Genomic DNA, 22,554 nt, shown 5'->3' on the forward strand with positions numbered 1-22,554 from the left:
ATCAACATAAGCCAAATTTCAACGAAACGAATTGTTATAGACAACACCAATTTTTTTGTTTGTTTTTCTTTCTTGCTGCAGATGAGACAATCCGTTTTCACTAAAATTTGTTTGCCATGTTGAATTTGAACTAGTTTCTCTTATCGAAAGTATGAGTCCATTAGCAGGTTAGCACAAGCTCTAAAAATCAGATATAGGCCGGCCTGTCTAGATCAGCTAGGGCTAAAAATTTACTCAAATTAGCTTAGCTTACAACTAGTTGTAGGCTTGACTAATAAATTAGATCATCTATTAGCTCTCTGTTTGGGTGAGCTAGGGTTAAAAACTTGTGAGCTTACAATAATTAGTTCTATATATCCTGACAGATCCATAACTATATATGTAATATATATGACATGATAATAACATACAACCAACAGTATATCAATGCATTCTGTGATAAGAAAACAAAGTCGGCCTCGCGTGCGCCTGCTAGACTCACTTGTGGCCACGCGAGTCAGCATCTGATTAACGCCGGGCTACAGTGACAGATAGATACCTACTCGGCTACTCCTGCTCCTTTCCAAGTTCCAGCCCTTCACCGTACCAGTTGACCACACCAATGCCGTACTGACTTTGCGTTACTTTGCTGTAAAACGCACACCATTGGCCCGGTCTTTGTGACGGGCCTTGTTTAGTTCCAAAAAAAATTTGCAAAATTTTTTAGATTCTCCGTCACATCAAATCTTTAGACACATGTATGGAGTATTAAATATAGACGAAAATAAAAACTAATTGCACAATTTGATCGGAATTGACGAGACGAATCTTTTGAGCCTAGTTAGTTCATGATTGGATAATATTTGTCAAATACAAACGAAAGTGCTACTATTTCTATTTTGCAAAAAATTTTGGAAATAAACAAGGCCATAGTATATATGATCCGCATTGAGGGATTAGTTGCTTCAACCTAGCAGCGACCTTTATTTTTCATCTTTTTATTGATATATTTTATTATTAATTTCAAATTAAATAGATGTTATTGTCAAATATTTTACATTTGATTATTAATGCATCACATATATCTAACAGCCATCAAGATTATACTACAATTACAATTACAATGAGTTTGATCTCCGTCACATGATTCAATAATGGATATATCATAATTGCAGGAGAAAACCATACATAAGAGATAGAGATCAAGCCAATACAAACCATAGTGTACGATGGGTGATTTTGAAAACATATTAGACATGATTGCACACTTAGTTTAATACACTGCACGTAGTATGACTAAAGTGTTAGTCAAAATACATAAAGTTTGACTGTTTCAGAATAAGGATATAGCAAGGTAGACGTATAAAATACACTAGAACGCAATATAAAACCATCATACACATAGATTGCCTAGGATACAATGAACAGTGATAGGTTCACGTACATGGATCAACTTTGTGCCTATGGTTTTAAACTGGAGCGAATAATTAGGTCTGTTTGGCCTAGGTCCTGTCCACCCACCTTTGTTCGGTTTTTGCATACTCCCTCCATCTCATAATAAGTGTCGTTTTTGCTTATCGAGAAGTCAAATGCTTTTAACTAACCAAATATATATACAAATATTTATAGTACATAATTAGTACTATTAGATAGATTGTTCAATCAACTTTCATAATAAACATATTTTAAGATACAAATGTTGATAATATTTTATATAAACCTAATCAAACTTAAGAGCCATAGCGACATTTATTTTTGGACGGAAGAAGTACATAGCTATTGTGCCCATTCGACACCAGACCCAAACAGTACAACAATAATGCCAACAAGAGGGCGCATAATACATAGCACACACTAGAGAGTACAACTAACTCCATGTACAACCATTATTTGAGTACACACTCATAGGTGCATTTGATGGTTGAGAACCTTACATGCATGTTATAGTTTTTTTTTGACAAAACACATGCATGTTATAGTTGAGCTTTATCCCAAAACAAATGTTCGGTGTTGCCGTCGTGGCATGGGTATGCATGCACGCACATGGCCGAGCAGTGGTAACAGCAAAGAGGATTAAGAACTCTTGCCATTGCCACCCGAGAGGAGCACGTCAGTCACCAGCTTCTGCAGATTGGCGTACGAGCGCCCGCCGGGCTGCGTCGCGCGCACGGCGGTGTCCCGCCACTCCAACGCGCGGCGACGCATCTCCTTTCCTTCCTCCCCGTCCATGGCCTCCCGTATCTTCGCCTCCACGGCCTCCCGCCGCACGTCGTGGCCGATCTCCACGCCCACGCCCCACTCCGTGCACTTGTACCGGCAGTTGGTCTGCTGCTCCGCGAAGAACGGCCAGCACAGCATTGGCACCCCGGCGCAGAGGCTCTCCAGCGTCGAGTTCCACCCGGAGTGCGTCAGGAACACGCCCACCGCCTCGTGCCGCAGCACCGCGTCCTGCGGGCACCAGCTCGCCAGCAGGCCGCGCCCTTTGGTCGCCTCCCGGAACTCCGGCGGCAGCACGGCGGCGTCGCCACTGACGAGGTCCGGCCGGATGATCCACAGGAAGTCGTGGCCGCTGTTGGCCAGACCCCACGCGAACTCCACCAGCTCCTCGTCGGTCATCACCGTGATGCTGCCGTAGTTCACGTACACCACCGACCTGGGCGCCCTGCCGTCGAGCCAGCGGAAGCAGGACACGTCCTCCTTCCAGAGGTTGGAGCCCAGCGCGTCGAGCTGGTGGTGGCCGCCCTTGGGCACGATCTGCTCGGCGAGGAGGGCGAGCGGGCCGATGGTGTTGATGGACGTCGCTGCAGGTGGGATCGTCTCGGCGCGCATGGCGTCGAGCGCCTCCTGCTCGAGCTCGTCGAAGGTGTTGAGGACGACGGCGTCCGCGCCGGCTGTCTGACCCGTCACCCTAATGGCGTAGTGGACCATGAACTCGTCGGGGTCCGTGGAGCGGATGAAGCTTGGGAAGTCCTTGAGCCTCATGTGCTTGCTCATCCCGTCCACCGGCGTGTCCAAGAACCCGTTCGTCAGCTGCTCCTCTGCATGTTCATTGAAAAAGGGTACACGTGAGCAGTGCACTTGCAGCGCCGTACGTGTACTCAGTCGCGGTGTCTATGGCGTGCCGGTGCGATCGAGAGAGATTTTTGAACCACCTTTCAACGGGAAGATGCCCTTGTCGATGAGGGTGCGGTAGTAACGGTAGCCCATGTAACCGCAGGCGCTGGCAGTCCAGAGGAGAGCGCACGGGACGCCGATCTCCCTGGCGGCCTCCAAGGTAAAGCTCATGGTGCCGTCGCCGACGACGCAGGTGACCGGCGGCGGCACGTCGTCGTCAGGGGATGATGAGGCGGCGTTGAGAGCTTGGAGCAGGGCCCTGAAATGCGGGAGGCAGGTCTCCTCCGTGGAGCGGCAGAGGGAGGGAACGTCCTGGGTGGCGTCCGCGTCGGACGGCGGCAGGCCGTCCGGGATGGTGGCGAAGCGGAAGCCCGGGAGGCCGTCGAGCGCGCCCGCGCCGCGGGACCGGAGCAGGCGGCGGTGGTTGTACTCGCTGTTCACGAAGGTGACGTGGAAGCCCCAGCAGTGGAGGATCTTTCCCAGCTTCAGCATCGGCGTGACGTGGCCCTGCGCCGGGAACGGCACCAGCACGGCGTGCGGCTTGCCGGCGTCGTCGGCGGCAGCAGCGGCGAAGCCCATGTCGATCTGCGCCTTGTGTGCGAGTGCAAACGGCACGTTGCTGGTATATATTATACACCTAGCTTGTGGGTAAGATGAGGGCGATGAATAGGAGCTGCTACTTCTATTTATAGAACTACCGGCATCACACTGATTGGCCTATACTATATTTCCTGTATATTATCTCTTGAGACTTGAGACTTGAGAGAGCCAGGGAATCGTGTCACTATATCTGCAAGCATCAAACACTGACGACGACGGTGGGGAATTGAGCGACGGTTGTCAAGACGTGTGCGAACCATCGCCTCACATTAGCTATAAGTGCCATGCTTATTGCTTACATATAACCAAACCGAAGCAAAAAAGACAATGCCTTTCCCGAGAATTTACCTCTGTCCTCATTTCAAAGGATTGCTTACCCACCTCCTTTTTCATTACAGAGATGATTTGTGTAGTGGCGTTGCGGTTTATGGATATATAAGCTGGCAGAGTTATTAGCAATGAGAAAATTTGTGCATCATCCGTCGTCATCCGGCTTTCATAGCAAATGTTCTGCCACTATCGTTTTTTAGCGGATACTTCATCCGCCACTGTCGTTGTTTGTAATTTGTGTTATGAGGATTCTTCTATAGTTGTGCTGTGTAATTTTTTTTGAGGGAACTGGAGGGGCCTTGGCCCCTACAGAATTTTATTAAAAAAAACAGGAGAGTAAACAGCGGTGTAATTCACTCATCTTAATAAAAAACCAGGCTATATATATTCCCTTGTCGAAAAAAGGATATACATCTTGACAGAGTTATTAGCAATGAGTAGTTTAGATGCGGCAATTGGTCTTGTTTGTCGATGTTTTTGTGAAGGCTGTCTGTGAGACAAAGCTTTCTATGTTGCATTAATTTGGTGGCTGCAAAAGGTGTGGATTCGTGGAGTTTTTCGGTGCACACATGTGTGATGAGTAGGAGGCGTGTAGAGCGCAGCGTGTATTATTGTTTTTTCCCAGTTTGGCTACATGTTCCCCTTCTTGTTTATGTTGTGTCTTTTTTTTTTTTTGCCATTTCTTTCTTTCTGTACTAGTAATACCACTTATTTGTTGTTTTCTTCTTTATGAATAGAAATAGACACTGTCAACATCTCACTAAAAAAATAAAATCAAAGTGAATAAGGTATTCTCTCATGTGCAAATGAATAAAGTAGAGGACCTCCCGCAACTGTTCAGTGTTCACCACTATTATTATTTTATACACTGTTCAGTAATGCGAGCAGCGAGCCCCAGTGCAGTTTACAGGCCTTGTTTAGTTCCCCAAAAATTTTGCAAAATTTTTTAGATTCTCCGTCACATCGAATCTTTAGACGTATGCATGGAGTATTAAACATAGATGAAAATAAAAACTAATTGCACAGTTTGGTCGAAATTGACGAGACGAATCTTTTGAGCCTAGTTAGTCCATAATTGGACAATATTTGTCAAATACAAACGAAAATGCTACTATTTCTATTTTTCTAAAAATTTTTGAAGTAAACAAGGCGCAAATCGACATGCATGGTCTCCAACGTTGCAGTGTCACGGTGATGACCAACGCGGAGCTGGTGGAGTTTGTGTGGGGGGGTCTAGCCAACAGCATCAGCCACGACTTGCTGTGGAATGTGGATCATCTGGCCGGACCTCATCAGCGGCGTGCTGCCTCCTCCGGAGTTCCAGGAGGCGATCAAAGGGTGCGGCCTGCGGGCCAACTGGTGCCCACAAGACGCGGTGCTGCATCACGAGACGGTGAGCGTGTCTCTCCTGACGCACTCTGGATGGAATTCGACGCTGGAGAGCCTCTGCGCCGGGTTGCTAATGCTGTGCTGGTGGCCTTTCTTTGCGGAGCAGCAGACCGATCGACTGCCGGTACAAGTGCACGAAGTGGGGCGTGGGCATGGAGGTCGGCCATGGCGTGTGGCGGGACGCCGTGGAAGATCGGAGAAGATACGGAAGGCTATAGGCGGGCCGGGAGAAAGGAAAGGAGATGCGTCGGCGGGCGATGGAGTGGCGGGACACCACCGTGCGCGCGCGCGCGACACAGCCCGACGGGCACTCGTACGCTAACCTGGAGAAGCTGGCGAGTGGGTGACCGACGATGATGAACTCCTCTTTGGGTGGTCATCGGTTATAGTTAATTTGTTCTTTTGTGTTTAATAACTTTTTTTAAATAAGTTGTGTTTCATAACTCTTAAGCTTTCAAGTTTTTTTTGCATAAGTTATGTGTTATACTTAACTTATATGTTATAAGATAATAAATTGTCTTTTTTTTGCTAAAAGCAATTTATTATACTCTAAAATTTGGTTGCTTCTCAAATTATATATAAAACTATGATAATTATATTAGGACATATTGCCTACATCTTCTGATTAGTTGACAAAAAAAAATTTAGAAAAAAAATTATGTCATGAAGCATGCAAAGCCTATTCACGAAGCATTGACATACTATTTGTGCACCATAAGGAGAATCTTCTTATTACTAGCGATGCGTGCGATAGCTGAGCAACATGTAAGATTTCATATTAAATGCTTCTCCGTGCATCTTTTTAAACATATCACAATATAAAACTTTTAAATTCTCGACCGGCAAGGGTACAATTGGCATGATTTTTTTGCTAGCCAACTTAGTTGATTAACTTATTATATAGAGTTATTTATCTAACTTCTGTTTTCATATGTATGGTACCTAATTTATTTTAATAACTTATTATTATATAGAGTTATGTATCTAACTTGTGTTTTCATGTGTATGCTACCTAATTTATTAATTTAATTTACTGTATTTAACTTTATGTTTATCATGGCATGTTAGATAATCATGTTAGTTTTTTCTACTAAGTTATTTGTTTCTTGTTGTCAACTTTGCTATTTATATTTATGATTTTAAATACTAAATATTTTGCAAAATTTTCTAAATGAAGACATGATGGTTGAATATTATAGTTGTACAAGTTATGAAAATCTATTATAACTTGTTATTGAAATTTGTATCATCTTATAATAAAAGAAAACCCTTTTCATATTTTCTTTTATGAATGATGTGGTGTTGAACCATTTCTCGTCCTTGTGAATGATGTCATTTCAATGAACTTAGGTTCGTTTGGCAATGTCTCCTGATCTAACATAGAAACACACCATCAGAGCCTCTCTTTCTTATTTTCTTCCATCTACAGAGGCTTTAGTGTGTTTGAAGGATGTCATAGCCGCCCTTTCTTGAACCACCTATGTAGAGTGCTCTTTTTTACATTGATGGCTTCTGCTAGCGTTCGAATAGTGCTCCTCTGATGTAAGAAAATGTTTAGAACCTCAGATAGATCTACTTGTATCTTTTTGTGCCCGCAGTTTTTAGGCTTCCTTGATCTAGTATCTACTGGCCTTCCTTGTGATTGGCATTGCTTTGCTCTATGCCAAATGTGTTGCACTTTATACCTACTTGGAACATTGAGCAATTATAGTTGTACTATTTTTTTAGTCTTCCATGATTACTTCCCTCAAGCAATGCTGTGTATATTTGTTGTTGTTTATTGTCTATCAGATTTTTAGCCTGATGTGTGCTACTATCATTTGCAGAATCATCTTGTTCAAAGTCTGAGCTATCTAACTCATCTTCATTGAAGTCTATCGCCATAGCATCAGCGTACACACCATAGTCATGCATGTCTTCGTTCATCATGTTTAGTTACTGTAGTTGAACTGGTACAGATTCATTTAATTGAACTAAGATGAGAAGTAATATGTTATTGTAGAATTTCACAAAATAAACATACCAAGTACAAGTTTAGGGTATATTTGAGTGATCTCTGTACTTTTAGTAGTAATCTATTAAAATATAAATTAGTTTGCTAGTACTTATATGTTGCATAAGTGAACTTGATTTGCTACCTAATAACCACTACATAATTCACTTCTTTTGGCATGGATTTTGTTTGGAAATGTTTATGGCTTATGACTGACTCTTAAAATTAGTGCAAATCAGAAGCTCACAGGTCAATTGTTGCATCTCTTGTTGCTGAACAGAAACTTGAAAGTTGGGATGACATTCGTGTGCGCCATCAAGTGGAGACATTCCTCTTGTTCATGCTCATGTTGACAATTTAGGACTGCAATGATCCAACGAGGTAAGGCATGATAGTGAAGTCGAGTTTGGTTCTTATTTTGAATAGAGAAATCATAATGAGGATGTTATTATTGCTGTGCATATGGAGTTAAGAGAAAATGATCACCTTCATAATGTTTGTTGTTCTCCCATGGAAGCATGAACATTGAGATCCATGCCATACACACCAACATGTTCGTCTTCTATGAGATGTTGGGACTGCCTTCTAGGAGATGATTGATGTCTTCTTGATCATGTGTAGGTGGTTCATTTAGATCAGGTAAGGGCTGACCTTGTTGGAGATGTACTTGGAGATAAACTCAACCTTCCTCATCTTGATGAGTGCTGATTTTTCATTCACGTCAGATAAGAGATAACCATCTTGGATATGGACCTAGATAAACTTGATCTTCCTCTTCTTTCTCCTGTGGTGGTTCTCTGTTCATGTAGGTAAGGACTCAACTTGTTTAGATCTATGGGCATGGTGGTGATGAAAATAACTTGCAGGCTAATGGAGTGGTTGCTCAATCGTATGGGTGCTATACTTATATGAGGGAGCTGAGAGGTGACCTAGGCGGGAAGTGAGAGGTCACACAGGCGGGAAGTGAGAGGTGACATAGGCGGAAAGTGAGAGGTGGTACAGGCGGGAAGAAGCCTGACGCTTAATTCAAATTTTGTACTTGCAGGAATTGCATCCTCCTAGAAACTTCTCTTTACTGTACACTGTTAAGGGGCTGATTTTGTATTGTCACGTGTTGTTACTTAAGGCCACCAATTTTGTTGTGCTGTTTGTGTATTGCTATGTGTGGCTACTTATGGACACCGGGTGCAACATATCAGACTACTTTATGAGGGTATTTTTATAATTTCTCACTACTACTTGGTTTTCCCACTCAATCCCATAATTGAGAATAAATTCTTTATGAGATCAATATTTTTACTGATGTGTACCCATATTAAATGCTGATGAAACTCCATAGTACATACAATCTTCGTCTAAGACCGGCCTTAGAGCAAGTATAGTCACTGACTGTAAGCTGACTAAATGCTGAGGTGGAGGAGAGAAGGGAAGAGAGAGGAGAAGCAGACTGTAAGCTTATAATCAGCTTAGGCATAAGAACCAAAAAACTTTGTGAGAGAGATAAATGTGCCATGTATTAATAGTGAATAGGTAACTACTACTTCCTCTGTCCACAAAAGAATCAATTTCTAGAGTTGTCGTAAGTTAAAGTTTTTAAATTTTGACTAAATTTGTAGAAAGAAATGCTAAGATTGATGGTATCAAATTAGTATTATTAGATGCATCATAGAATATATTTTTATAGAATATACTTTTTATGTTATAGTTATTGTTACTCTTTTCTATAAAGTTAGTTAAATTTATAAAAGATTGACTGACACGAATTTTAAGAATTTGACTTTTTTAGACGAAGAGAGTATATGAGTGTGCTAGAAAGTGGATTGTATTATTAATCTTGCTGGTAGGAGCATTGCCATCGGTCCCACAGCCACGGGCCATCGGTCCCGTCCTCGTTCGCATCGCAGAAATGTGATCGCACGAGGCCTGAAGCTGAGCAGCTGCCCCGCCCAACCGAGCTCCTTGCACCTAACGCCCCAGAGGTATTTTATTAGTAGCCCACTTTTCAACTAATCCGTTTGATTTCAGCGTGAGCAGTGAGCAACACTCTGCCCGCCGGATGAAGGCGACAGGGAAAAAGCTAGAGCCCCTTGCACGCGCACACGACGACGCACACGATGATGCCGATGTCAACGCGCGCGCTAGCTCTCTGTCGCGTTCACGATCATTCGCATCGCATGTGTTTCATTTTGGCCGCGCTTTTGCACGTACACGTGTTCACATCGGGATCATGTTGTTGGCACGCACGTGTTACTCGTGCGTCACATGTGTCCACTACGCACGCAGTATATATAGAGCGTGCCAAGCATCCTGTCTAGTTGCACCACCATAAGCACCAACGGAAAAGCAGAGCCTTCTGTCCCCGGCCGGTACGGTCCGCCATGGCTCTGGATGCGAGGTCCCTGCTTCCGGTAGTGTCCGTCGTCGTCGTCCCCGCCCTCGAACTCGAAGTCTGCTCCGGGATGATGCCGAGAACCAGGAACGGCGGCGGCGTCCCGTCCGCGACGACGACGGGCGCGGCGGAGGTGTCCGTCGTGGACGTGCCGGCGCTGTGGAGTGACGAGGGGAGGATGAAGCGGGAGCTGGTCGCGTGGGCCAAGGCCGTGGCGTCCATGGCCATCAGGGAAACCATGAAGTGCTGAAACTTCGTTCCTTAATTCGTGCATATATAGAGCCCTGATGATGCACATCTCTTTGTTTGTTTTTTCCTCTCGTGCTGCTGAGTCCTTTCTTTGTTGTACATGTTCGGTTGATCATTTCGGCTTGTACATGTTCTTTTTTGGAAAGGATGCAAGAGAGAACTTCAGATGTTTTGTCGCACAGAATATTTTGGATGTGCGTTCCTGCGTTTTGTTTTCGCTCAAATTGTCACACTGGGGGCTTGTTTAGTTGCGAAAAAATTTTAGATTTCGCTACTGTAGCACTTTCGTTTTTATTTGACAAATATTGTCCAATCATGAACTAACTAGGCTCAAAAGATTCATCTCGTAATTTACTAGCAAACTGTGCAATTAGTTTTTATTTTCGTCTATAGCTAATGCTTCACTGGCGGAGCCACCGCCCGGCCACCCCGGGCGGCCGGCCGGGCTCCTCGCCAAAATGCAAAAGTAATCTTCTTTATATTTATATAGAATTCTATAATTTTATAGTTAAATATTTTTGCTTAATGAGAATTGCTCGGGCTCCTGAAATTTTCTGACTTCAAGCAATTAGATGTGCAAGCAATTAGTGCCCGGCACCGGCAGAGGCAGCACACTGCTCCCCACTGTATGAGTCAACCGCTCGGCGGCGGCAACCCAGCCCTCACCGTCTCATAAGTACTGCTCCTATTTTGGACGCAAGAGTAAGTACAATGATGATTTTTATCGTCGAACATATGCTGATATAGAAGAAAAAAAGAACTTAGTTCTCATGTAAACAACAAGGTGAGTAAGAGAGCCTATGTACCTAAACATTATGTGAATATGATGATGGGTTAAAAAAAGGTGTTGGAACATGAATAAAAGTAATAATAATAAAAAAGTTTTTAGACAAATAAAAAAAGATGCGGCGCACTGATAGTTGGTTATATTTAAGTTGATTTTTATTATTCTGTTGACGTGGCACACTGATTTTTTTTTGAATAATTCATAGTTATTTCATATGAGCTCATATGAAGACAAACTTTATATCAAAATTGTAGTCTTCGATAGGATGTACAACTTTGTAGTTGAAAAGTTTTTTATTTAAAACTGTTTAGGGTCCTACTATACTGTTGTAATTCTACCAATTTTAAATTTATCAAAAAATCTAGGATGTTGACATGGTGATTGCTTAGGTCAATTTACAGGTTTGTAGTTGATTTTTTATTTGAACTCGATTAATATCTCAAATAAACTTAAAACACATATTTGGGACACAAAACAACTTCAAATAAAAAACTCTTTAACTAGAAATTTTTAGATCGTATTGAGAATTATCGGATGTAAGGATCATTCTCAAAGATTTGGTTTGGATAAGTAAAGTTCATAAAAGCCTCTACATTTGGTTAAGTTATCAAAATAGAAAGTGTGCTCAATAAACGAGAGCATGGAAATTCAAATTCATTGATACCCTCCAGTAGTGTAGCATGGTACCCACATGGCATGAGACCAATGACCATACGACTGATCAGTTTGTAAGTGATGATTCATGTGCCAACCTTTGACATGCTTGTCCAACATATCCAGTGAATGCTCGGAGTGGATAGGTGTCCCACTCCTAGCTATACCTCATCCCATACTACACCAAATCTTAGTGACCCGGGAAACACATACCGCTAGGCTTATCAATCCCATATATATACAAAATGACAAACCTTAATTAAGAATCCAAGCGAGACCAGCAACTCGCTTGAGTTTCGACCCATGTCACACGCTGCTCATGCTTTATCACCTCTTGAGTTTCGACCCATGTCAACTTGCATGTGGTTTATTTTAATAACCATTGCTAGAAGCTCGCAAGTGATGATACAATTGCCATATCTCAACTTCCACTGAGCTAACAAAGTGTATATAAATGAGACTCCTACTCATAACTCATGCATGCTTCAAGGTGAAGTATTCACTAGCAAGATTCAAGTAAAAAAAATTGGGTTCTAAATATTCATTGAACTCCTACGCATGCATACTTCAAGGTGAATATAAGTATTCACAAGGAGGGATCAAGTAAAATGTTGAGTTTTAAATATTCATCAAACTACATAGAGTAATCCTCATGCACAAGCATTACTATAATAACTCAAGAAAATCTTCAACCAAAACAAGAAATAAGCTATAGAGGTGCTTACCATGGTGCTCGAGCAATGCCTCATTGGATACAGGCTCCAACTTAGGACTAGCTTCTATTTGCCCTAGTGCTTCGGTCTCTACATGAGTGCTTTGAAATGATGCATAGTTAATGAACATGCCTTGAATGATCGATAATGATGTGTGCAATGACTTGGTTAAGAATGACTAAACCTCGTTAGTGTGTGGATGGGGGCACAACTGAGTAGTGTTTTTCAGTGAGCTTGGATAGAAAAGGTAATGATTGTGGTCAAACCGACCATGCAAGTTGGGTTGTGTAAGAGAGATTGGAGGGTTATGGTCAGATCTTTGAGAGTTTCTGACCCAAACAGAGGCTCTGTTTGATGACAAGCCTTAGTCCTAGGTCAAATGTTGCACTACTACAACTTGGCCAAGGATCATTAATGGCAGATCGGCTGATGGTTTTATAAGATTTGTTCTTGTATCTTCCTAATGAGGTGGGGAAAACATCTCATTTGTATGCACTAAGATTTTTGAGCTCTAGATCAACTATTATGAAGCTTCTCTATGGTTTTTGTAGAGCTAACACTTGGTTGAATTGAAGAGGAATGGAGTTCTATGGAGATCACATGTAACACATGAGATTGAGCACGTAGTCATAGGTTAGCGTAAGATGGCATTGTTGAAGTTTTCATTTATCTTATCCTTGAGATGCTTGAACTAAAGGGGACAAGAGGAAGGATATCTCAAGGTTGTTTTTGTTCTACTCCAAGGTGAGGAAAAAGTGGAGGAGGATGAGGTAGGAAGCTTGTTGGCATTCAACCTTTTGTTGATCCTCCAGTGAGGATTGCGGGTGGTTCTTCTCTATTGTAGCCTTTTTTTTGCTTGGGTAGAGCAAGAGGGGAGTGGAAGAGAGGTTCTATGAGTAGGACAGATGAGGAGGTCACAGGGTGTTTGGCTAACAAGTGAGGCTTGTGGTAGCCGCATGGCAAAAGGTTCCTTTGAACGTGACATGCTCCCAAATGGCACTCACGGTGTGACAGACGATTAGGTGCAGTTAGATTATATCTAGGTCAAGCTGCCCTCACATCAGAGATGACCAGGTCACGGTTGACGTACTCAATTCGGCTAATGTGACAGGTAACCCTAGCTTGGACGATCTGAGAGGATTCTCGGTTGGATCACGACCAATGGTGCCAAATATGGTTTAGCCGTATATCAAGGTGCTTGATAATAAGAGAAACATGTTTAATTCCTAATAATGATGCTCATGATGACATAATTTAGTGCTTAAACACACAATGCGACACATATTTCACCCTAGCTTCGTGCCTGTAACGTCCCGTCTCCACAAGGCTAGGCCCGCTTACATGTGGCAGCTTTTCTAGGACATAAACTGCCCTTACAGACCAACATTAGTCTTTTCTGCACACTTTGTCCTTACTCGTGCGCACGCAGGAAGGACTTTCCAGTCGGTCACTCATACCTAAATTTCTCCAAGCCCTTTCCGGTCGGTCACCCATACCTAAATTTTTCCAAGCCAAGCAAGCTTAACTTTAGAGTGATTCTTTGGAGGTAGGCTTCCAGAAAAGAAGTTGCAACTTGTTGATATGAGTATCCCATTAATCCTCTTAAGCCCTGGGCCGAGTGTTACATCCCACCCCCTTAAGAGACTGACGTCCTCATCAGTCAACTCCAAGCCAGGAACGTCCCCTCTTGGCCATGTCCATATGTTCAGTGCCAGCACATGTGTCATGCTCATATGTCATGCTGTGTGACCACTCCGAGTCCACACCACCCATGCACACCATGCCTGCGCAATTGCGACACACGCGCCTGTGAAACCGTGAGAGTCGGCTTTAATACCATTCTATAACGTCCCGTCTCCCCGAGACCGGGCCCGCTTACATGTGGCAGCTTTTCTAAGACATATTCTGCCCTACTAGTCTTTTCTGTACACTTTGTACTCACTCACACGCATCTAAGAAGGACTTCCCGGTCAGTCACTCATCTCTTAATTTCTCCAAGCCAAACACGCTTAGTTTTAGAGTTCTTTGGAGGTAGGCTTTTAGAAAAAATATTGCAACTTATTGTTATAAGTATCCTATTAATCCTATTCAGCCCTGAGCGGGTGTTACAGTGCCGAATATGAACGTAGATTCTGGAGAGACCAAGATGTAATCGTGTAATCCTCCTGTTTTCTTATTATATGCTCGATCGTATCTATGCGGCCTGATTAATCTAATATGGACGGCAGAAGCGGTTTACACGACTCTTAACACAATTGTCGCTGGATATGTTCTACGTCAGCCTGTCCTTTTTTCAGACATTTCCTTGTTTCTGCTAGCTAGCTGCGAGTCTGATTCGTCGTCATCGATCAGGCGGCTAAGTGACGGATAGCTGTGGGTGCCGCCGTGCCGGCCGTATCAGTATCACAACTAGTACATTGCTTTGATTTTAGATTGGCATCTAGTCTCATGGTCCCTTACTGATGTGATAATATATACTTGATTCACCCACAAAAGAATACAATTCTCATTTTTCAAAAAGTTAAATAGTTTAAATATTGATTAAATTTCTATAAAAGGATACAAACATTCGTGATACAAAATAAATATTATTATATTTTCATAACAAAATTACTTAAAGACATAAACGTTAATATTATTTGCTATAAAGTTAGTTAAACATAAGCTTTTATGAACAGAGATAGTAATATATATTATCATGTCGTGGTCCTCGGTCCTCTGTCTCTCTCTCTCCATTTGTCATGGTTCAACCAAACATTATTTGCATACATACATAAGTAAATTGTTTCATCTCTGGCTAGCAAAGTCAAAACTGGAGGGGTAACTTTCATGGACCAGGCATCATATTACATCAACAACAACAACGACTGCATTTCATATTGAAACTAACCGTAGGATCGATCCTCCTCGAGCATCTGATGTTACACGCGCAGTAAAATATCCTGTGCGGTTTGTCGTGCGTGGTTCTATGCTCAGATGCATTGCTGTTGTGTGGTTTCCACGTGCTAAAATTTAGTCCTGGTTACTAATTATATAGATGAAAACAAATTTGCAAGATGAATTTATTATATCTAATTAGTCCATGATTTGATATTTAGTGCTACAAACATGTGCTAATAATATATTAATTAGAATTAATAGTTTCATCTTATAAATTAGTCACGGCTTCTGTAATTAGTTTTATTATCAATATCTAAACACCCAATGTGATATTCGATATAACATCTCTAACACTTTCTAAACTTTAATCTCATAATATAATATACCTGATAGTGAGCAACGAAATACTATTACTAGATTTAGCTAGATCTGGCTAGCCGCCGCTAGCGCATGTGCCCGCGTGGATCACGTCGAGCTGGACATTTTGATGATGAAAGAAACTGCAGCGGCCCGGCCGGGCGCGCCGATCTCGTGATGCACTAGAATATGGCTTTTCCTGGCGGCTGGCGCTGGATGGAGTATGGAGACGCGAGTGTTGCTCACGCTTCCGCGACTTGTGCAGTATATGGAGACAAAACTAGGGGGTGGATTAATTCTCTCCCAGTGGTTAGGAAACGTTTATATAATGTGGAAAGATCCATGATTGGTTATATATTCGTCAGCAGTCTATGTCTTGCCTCAGCCGTGATGCATGCATATGCATATGCCTTTAGCGTCCTCTTCAGGATTCCTGCAACTTCGACGTGACTTGTGCATTTGAAATGCATGCATAGAACGAGAAACGTATCGACTGTCGACAACTCGATCGATCGACAATGCTCATCAAGACCTCATCTTTTTTGTTGCCTGACTAAAACCAGGAATCTGCCTCTTTTTCTACGTACGTACAAAAAGGCAGGATGACACTAACTGGATCGTACGTAGTTGCATTTTCCAACTGCAGATAAGATCTTTACGCTGGGCAAGCCGCGGAAAGAATTTTGTTTGTTTGCTACCTCTTCCAACAAAGGTGTGCTGCCCTCTCGAGTTTGATCGATTTTTTTCATAATCTCATTTGCCAGAAAGTTCAGTGTTTGCTTGTTTTGTGTGTCTATAATCTGAAATGCAAGCATATCGATAGGGCATGTTTAGATCACAGCTGGATTTATGTGTATTACAGTAACATACTCCGTGTGTTGATGCGTGGATCACGAATAAAATTTTATTTAGTGAATTGAGTGATATGTTGATATGGACAAATAAATACATATCAGTGGATGAGACATGGCTTAATCACATGGATAACTTGCATGGATAAATCATTGCATATGCTAGTGGGCAGAGCTGATGTAGATGGATTGTATGTTGAGGACCACAGTGTTTGGGTCCCTCGATTGTGATGATTTGATTATGTTTGGTTAAAGTGATTTCTATCTTATCTTTTAGTTTGGCAAGTTGGACCTATAATCCCAAAAAACCAGGTCTTTCCTAAGTCATGGACTATGATAATCAAAAGATTTAATTATAATATAATTCATAACGTAATCAATCTTGTTTGGATCATAACCTAATTATTACAATCATAGGGGTATCAAACATGATATAACGAGGCTTATGGTCTGAGCCTCGCATGGTAAGAACGAAAGGAAAATCTAACACACAATCGACTATTCCAAGGATATTGATATTTAAGCTCCATTTGACACGGCTCTACTTCACTAGTGAAGCTGTTTTTTTAGGATTTCATCTCCAAAAACAACTCTATCTGTTGTGTTGGAGTCATTTTGGTAAATCGTTTAGCAAAATAACTCCTTTTGAATGTCATGTAGGATAAGGTGAAGCCAAGAGAAGCCACTATTTTTGGCTCCTTCGAACCCCAAAGCTCTGTGAGAGCATATTTTTAGGGGCTCTATTGGTGGAGCCATTTTATTTTACTCCGTTTGGCAGAAAACGACTCCAAACGGCTTCTAAAGTTGTTGGAGAAGCCCTGCCAAACGGGACCTTAACCCTACAACCATTGTTTAATCCAAATATAAATCTCAAAGACAAGGATGATATAGACACCTTTGTCTGCGCATACCTCTCACACTCCATAAGATATTTAAATTCTCTTATCAAATAATTAATTATATATGTATAGCAATATTATTTTATTTCAAAAACAGCGTTCTATTATCTTGTTATTACTCCCTCTGTTCCAAATTATACGATATTTTGACTTTTCTAGATACATTACATTTGCTATGCACATAGATATATATATATATACACACACTATATCGAGGTACATAGTAAAAGAAATATATCTAGAAAAGTCATAACGTCTTACCACTTGTGTGAAAAGTTGTAGCTGAAAATATTGTTCGCTGATTTATTATAAGAGAAAAACACTGCTGGCTAGTAGAAAAAATACGGTTTATAAGACAAGCAAATGGAGCCTTACTAATCAGAGGCTTCAACGGGGCAACCATATTAATTATCACCATATGTTCTAGGAAAAAGAATATAAATCGTAGAAACTCTCACAATAATCAGAAGAAATATCTAGTCTTTAATTTGGTTGATTCTAACCATCATCATAATAGCCATTCGAACTATTATAATTTGTATAAAAAATACCATCCACCTCTGCCAACTGCCTTTACAAAAAAATACCTCATGATTGCCCTGCTGATTGCAGCGCCATTAGTCAAGCTATCAGTCTGCCGGCTGCTCCCTCCAGTCTTAAAATAAAGTACATTATGATTTCTAAAATTTATAGTTGAAAAGTTTTTTTATTTAAAGTCTTTTAGTGTCACAAAATTTAATTTCAAGTTTTAAATTTCAAAATCTATAAACTTACAAAAAAATATTTTGGGACCCTAAATTATTTTAATTTAAAAATTGTTCAACTACAAAGTTATAGATCGCTTTGCTGGCTACAATTTTGATATAAAGTTTATTTTTATTTGAGTTCATATGAAAAAGTTATGAGTCATTTTTCGATATAAAGTTTTTAGATTCGCCCTATTTTGACCCAGATGAGAACTAAAATAAATTTAGGAACCGAGATGACAAAACTGAACAAGTTTGAGGACCTATATGCGAGATTTTCAAGTTTAGGCATAGGATCACACAACCGAACAAATTTAGATACCTAAATGGTTGTTTTACGAGTTTAGTGACTAGGATGACACACCCAAAGACCGGTGATGAACTTTACTCCGTAAATTTTTAGGACCCACTGTATTACAGGACACTAAGAGTTTGGTTATATCCTAACTGTAAAGACAATCTGGTCGTCGAATGCACGATATCAACAGAAAGAATATATGGAGCTTAATTTACAAACAGAGAGAGCCCTGCACCTGCAGGCAGTAGGTTAGCTCTATAAATACCAGCTTCTACATCACCCGTGCCTCATCTCACAAGTACAATATACACAGACACACAGTCGTCACAAGTCACAACAAGTAGAAGCAGTTGCTGGGTGCACATCACAGCACAGGCGGAGAGCGACAATTCGACATGGGCTCCATCGGTGCCGACGACGCCGATCGCCGGCCGCACGCCGTGTGCGTGCCGTTCCCAGCGCAGGGCCACGTCACGCCGATGCTGAAGCTGGCCAAGATCCTCCACGGCCGGGGCTTCCACATCACCTTCGTCAACACGGAGTTCAACCACCGCCGCCTGCTCCGCTCCCGCGGCGCCGGCGCGCTCGACGGCCTCCCGGACTTCCGCTTCGCCGCCATCCCGGAGGGTCTGCCCCCGTCCGACGTCGACGCCACCCAGGACGTGCCGTCGCTCTGCCGCGCCACCATGGAGAACTGCCTCCCGCATTTCACGAGCCTCCTCGCCGAGCTCAACTCCTCCCCGGACGTGCCGCCGGTCACTTGCGTCGTCGGCGACGACGTCATGAGCTTCACCCTGGAAGCAGCCAGAGACATCGCCGTGCCGTGCGCCCTCTTCTGGACGGCCAGCGTCTGCGGCTACATGGGCTACCGCTATTACCGCGACCTCATGGAGAAGGGCATCTTCCCGCTCAAAGGTTAGCTTACAATTACTGCTCACGTTTTCTAGCCTTGCCCTTCATCGTTGCAGACGCCGAGCAGCTGACGAACGGGTTCTTGGACACGCCGGCGGCGGACTGGGCGCCGGGGATGAGCAAGCACTTCCGGCTCAAGGACTTCCCAAGCTTCATGCGCTCGACGGACCCCGACGAGTTCATGTTCCACTTCGCCCTGAAGGTGACGGAGCAGATAGCCGGCGCGGACGCCGTTGTCCTCAACACCTTCGACGAGCTCGAGCAGGAGGCGCTGGACGCCATGCGCGCCATGATCCCGCCGTCCGCGTCCATCCACACCATTGGCCCGCTCGCCTTCCTCGCCGAGGAGATAGTGGCACCGGGAGGCCCGACCGACGCGCTAGGCTCCAACGTCCAACCTCTGGAAGGACGACGTCTCCTGCTTCGACTGGCTCCACGGCAGGGCGCCCAGGTCGGTGGTGTACGTGAACTACGGCAGCATCACGGTGATGAGCAACGAGGAGCTGGTGGAATTCGCGTGGGGCCTGGCCAACAGCGGCCACGACTTCCTGTGGATCATCCGGCCGGACCTCGTCAACGGCGACGCCGCCGTGCTGCCGCCGGAGTTCCTGGAGACCATCAGGGGCCGCGGACACCTGGCGAGCTGGTGTCCGCAGGAGGCGGTGCTGAGGCACGAGGCGGTGGGCGTGTTCCTGACGCACTCCGGGTGGAACTCGACCATGGAGAGCCTGTGCGCCGGGGTGCCCATGCTGTGCTGGCCTTTCTTCGCGGAGCAGCAGACCAACTGCCGGTACAAGTGCGTGGAGTGGGGCGTGGCCATGGAGATCGGCCACGACGTCCGGCGTGAGGTGGTGGAGGAGAAGATCAGAGAGGTGATGGGTGGGGAGAAAGGAAAGCAGATGCACCGCCGTGCGGTGGAGTGGCAGGAGACTGGTCTCCGCGCGACAAGGTCCGGAGGGCGCTCATACGCCAACCTCGACAAGCTGGTCGCCGACGTGCTCCTCTCGGGTGGCGGCGACAAGAGTTCCTGATAACCCTCAGCAAGGTTTCTTCCTTCCATCAGTGGCCCTTCCCAGCACGCACCGCCACCGTCCAGTGCGTTTAATTTCGTCGTTCCTACTGAACACATCAATGGTAGCTATCCCTCTATCGTCATTTGTATTTTGTCGCGTGTGAATCTCGAAGCATGCAAATCCTTAAATCATAGAGCATATGTTGAGAGATGCCAATAGCTAGCGGAAGAAGTTACTTTTCGTACCAAGCAAATATTGGAACATGAAAGCCTGGAGGCCAAGAGGGCAAATGTTTGTACGAGTCTCTGCCAAGAGGTGCTAGGCCGGCTGGTTTAGCAGAGGTTTTAAATCTCCGGCTAAAGGTATTAAGTAGATGACCTCTAAAACAGCTACAACGGAGGCTAAATGGAGCTATAGTAGGCTATAGCCACTAATTTGTATATAAAGACAAATAGCTTCATCAGCTTTAAACAGCTATATATAGTCGGCTATTGCGCCGGCTATAGCTCCAAATTTAAAACCTTATTTAGCACATTTATTAGCACCCCCGCGGCGTGGGTTTGAGCCCTAGGTGTGGCGCACCTATTCGTTGTTTTTTGGGATTTTTTCAAGCAAGGTAAAAAACCTCCTCGCCAACCCCGCGTTCAAAATACAAGTCTATGGCCGGCTCATCTCACGGGTGTTGTGGTGCCGCTATGTATGGGTGGGACAGAGGTTCGGAGGTTTTCTCGATCTACATGAACAGAATATCTAGAGGTTGTCTAGCCACCATAGATTGAGTTTTTTTTACGAGTCTCTAGTAGGGGTAAAAAGAATCCGAAACGATTGGAAGAAGGCTCTATCTCTTTCAGTTTTCATATTCCTATGTTTAAAATGAAAATGATACAATATTGTTGAAAGTGATAACAGTACCGATACTTCGGTAATGTCAAAAATGACACTATGCGGTCGAAGCGCATAGATAAGGCAGAGCTTCGAGAGTTTTCTCGATCTACGTGAACAGAATACCCATGAGCTGTCTAGCCACTGGGGATCCATTTTTTTTTTGTACGAGTCTTTGGTAGGGGTGAATTTCACATTTCTGTGTTTAGAACAAAAATGATACAATATTATTAAAAGTGAAAATAGTACCGATACTTCAGTAATGTTAAAAATGACACTATAGGGTTGAAAGTACATCGATACAATCGGAACTTAACAGAGCGTGGTTGTTCTTTGGTTTCTCAGGAGCATCCTTTGAAGAACCCACTTCTTTGTAACCTCAGAAGCAATGGTATAGGATATATATAGAGCTACAGTATGAATTCATATAGCCTCTACAATCCTAAGAGGCAGGCCTTGTTTAGTTCAAACAAATTTTAAAAAATCGACACTGTAGCACTTTCATTTGTATTTGATAAATATTGTCCAATCATATAGACTAACTAGGCTCAAAAGATTCGTCTCGTCAATTCTGACCAAACTGTGCAATTAGTTTTTATTTTCGTCTATATTTAATACTCCATGCATACGTCTAAAGATTCGATGTGACAAGAAATCTGAAAAATTTTACAAAATTTTTTGGGAACTAAACAAGGCCGCAATATCTAACACGGAAAATAAATATACATACCTAAAAATTTAGAACAGTCCATCAATTTAATAAATTAATAATAAACAAGTAAACACTAATAACATAAGAAAAACGATTAAACAAATAAGCTACACCCACACCTTATTGATGGCATGTAGTACTTCTATATATAATATTAATAAATGGGAATCAAAGTATAAAAATGACAAAATTAAAGCTACCCTAAAAGCCCTAAAAAATAACAAAGAAAAAGCAATCGACTGAATGAACACGTAAAAGCCTCGGATAATTGAAGTTATGTAATTCTAAAAAAATATAGGGAGGAATAAAGAATGTCATCTTCAAGAGTTTCTAATACTTTTATCTCAAAAAAATTGTGCAAACCGGTCCCTTATTTATGATTTTTTGCATCAGGAACTCCGATTTTGTTTGTATACCCTTTTAAGGCCTTCCACAAGATCTTCTGTCTTATGTTTTTTCTCACCTGGAACCATGTCTTTTCTCCTTTTTCTTTCCCACCCCTTCTACTTCTTAGCCTCGGACGCGGAGGAGCAGGGCGTCGGTTAATTTAGTTTTGGATAATTGATAAAATTTAGAGACTAATCCTAATGTGAAGTGTGTAGACATGTAAGGATGGTCCCATGCCAAGTGGTGGAGCTAGAGATGATGATGGTGATGACCATAAGATAATCAATTGCTCAACTTGAAAAAGAAGAAAGAGAAAAACAAAACCCGTTTGATAAAGGTAAAGGTATAACATAGAATGGATTTTGTTTTGTACTCAAGACATTATCGATGGCGTGAGTGATTTAGGATCGATAGTCATAC

The 22,554-nt window shown here is 42.9% G+C and overlaps 3 protein-coding genes across 3 annotated transcripts; 2 read left to right on the plus strand and 1 right to left on the minus strand.

The window, feature by feature from the left end:
- On the minus strand, positions 1,695 to 3,756 carry LOC8073402 (7-deoxyloganetin glucosyltransferase). The gene is made up of 2 exons (XM_002447894.2): positions 3,132 to 3,756; positions 1,695 to 3,017 (listed from the first exon to the last, which is right to left on the minus strand). Exons 1-2 carry the CDS (start codon positions 3,670 to 3,672, stop codon positions 2,053 to 2,055), a joined length of 1,506 nt encoding a protein of 501 aa, XP_002447939.1. The 5' UTR covers positions 3,673 to 3,756; the 3' UTR covers positions 1,695 to 2,052.
- Positions 9,729 to 10,246, plus strand: LOC8073403. Its single transcript, XM_002446542.2, has one exon. The coding sequence runs from the start codon at positions 9,784 to 9,786 to the stop codon at positions 10,042 to 10,044; it is 261 nt and encodes an 86-aa protein (XP_002446587.1). The 5' UTR covers positions 9,729 to 9,783; the 3' UTR covers positions 10,045 to 10,246.
- LOC8073404 (7-deoxyloganetin glucosyltransferase) lies at positions 18,514 to 20,451 on the plus strand. The gene is given in 3 exon segments (XM_021462400.1): positions 18,514 to 19,143; positions 19,197 to 19,525; positions 19,527 to 20,451. Coding segments are annotated over 3 exon segments (1,494 nt in total). The 5' UTR covers positions 18,514 to 18,623; the 3' UTR covers positions 20,172 to 20,451.

The sequence above is a fragment of the Sorghum bicolor genome, chromosome 6 (assembly GCF_000003195.3).
Source record: "Sorghum bicolor cultivar BTx623 chromosome 6, Sorghum_bicolor_NCBIv3, whole genome shotgun sequence".
NCBI classification, from domain to species: domain Eukaryota; kingdom Viridiplantae; phylum Streptophyta; class Magnoliopsida; order Poales; family Poaceae; genus Sorghum; species Sorghum bicolor.

Bases quoted from the DNA above. Each gene is read 5' to 3' on its own strand.
- LOC8073402 (XM_002447894.2), bottom strand. From the start codon at position 3,672: ATGGGCTTCGCCGCTGCTGCCGCCGACGACGCCGGCAAGCCGCACGCC. The intron at 3,018-3,131 runs GTGGTTCAAAAA...ATGAACATGCAG, and splicing joins GGGCATCTTCCCGTTGAAAG to AGGAGCAGCTGACGAACGGG.
- LOC8073403 (XM_002446542.2), top strand. From the start codon at position 9,784: ATGGCTCTGGATGCGAGGTCCCTGCTTCCGGTAGTGTCCGTCGTCGTC.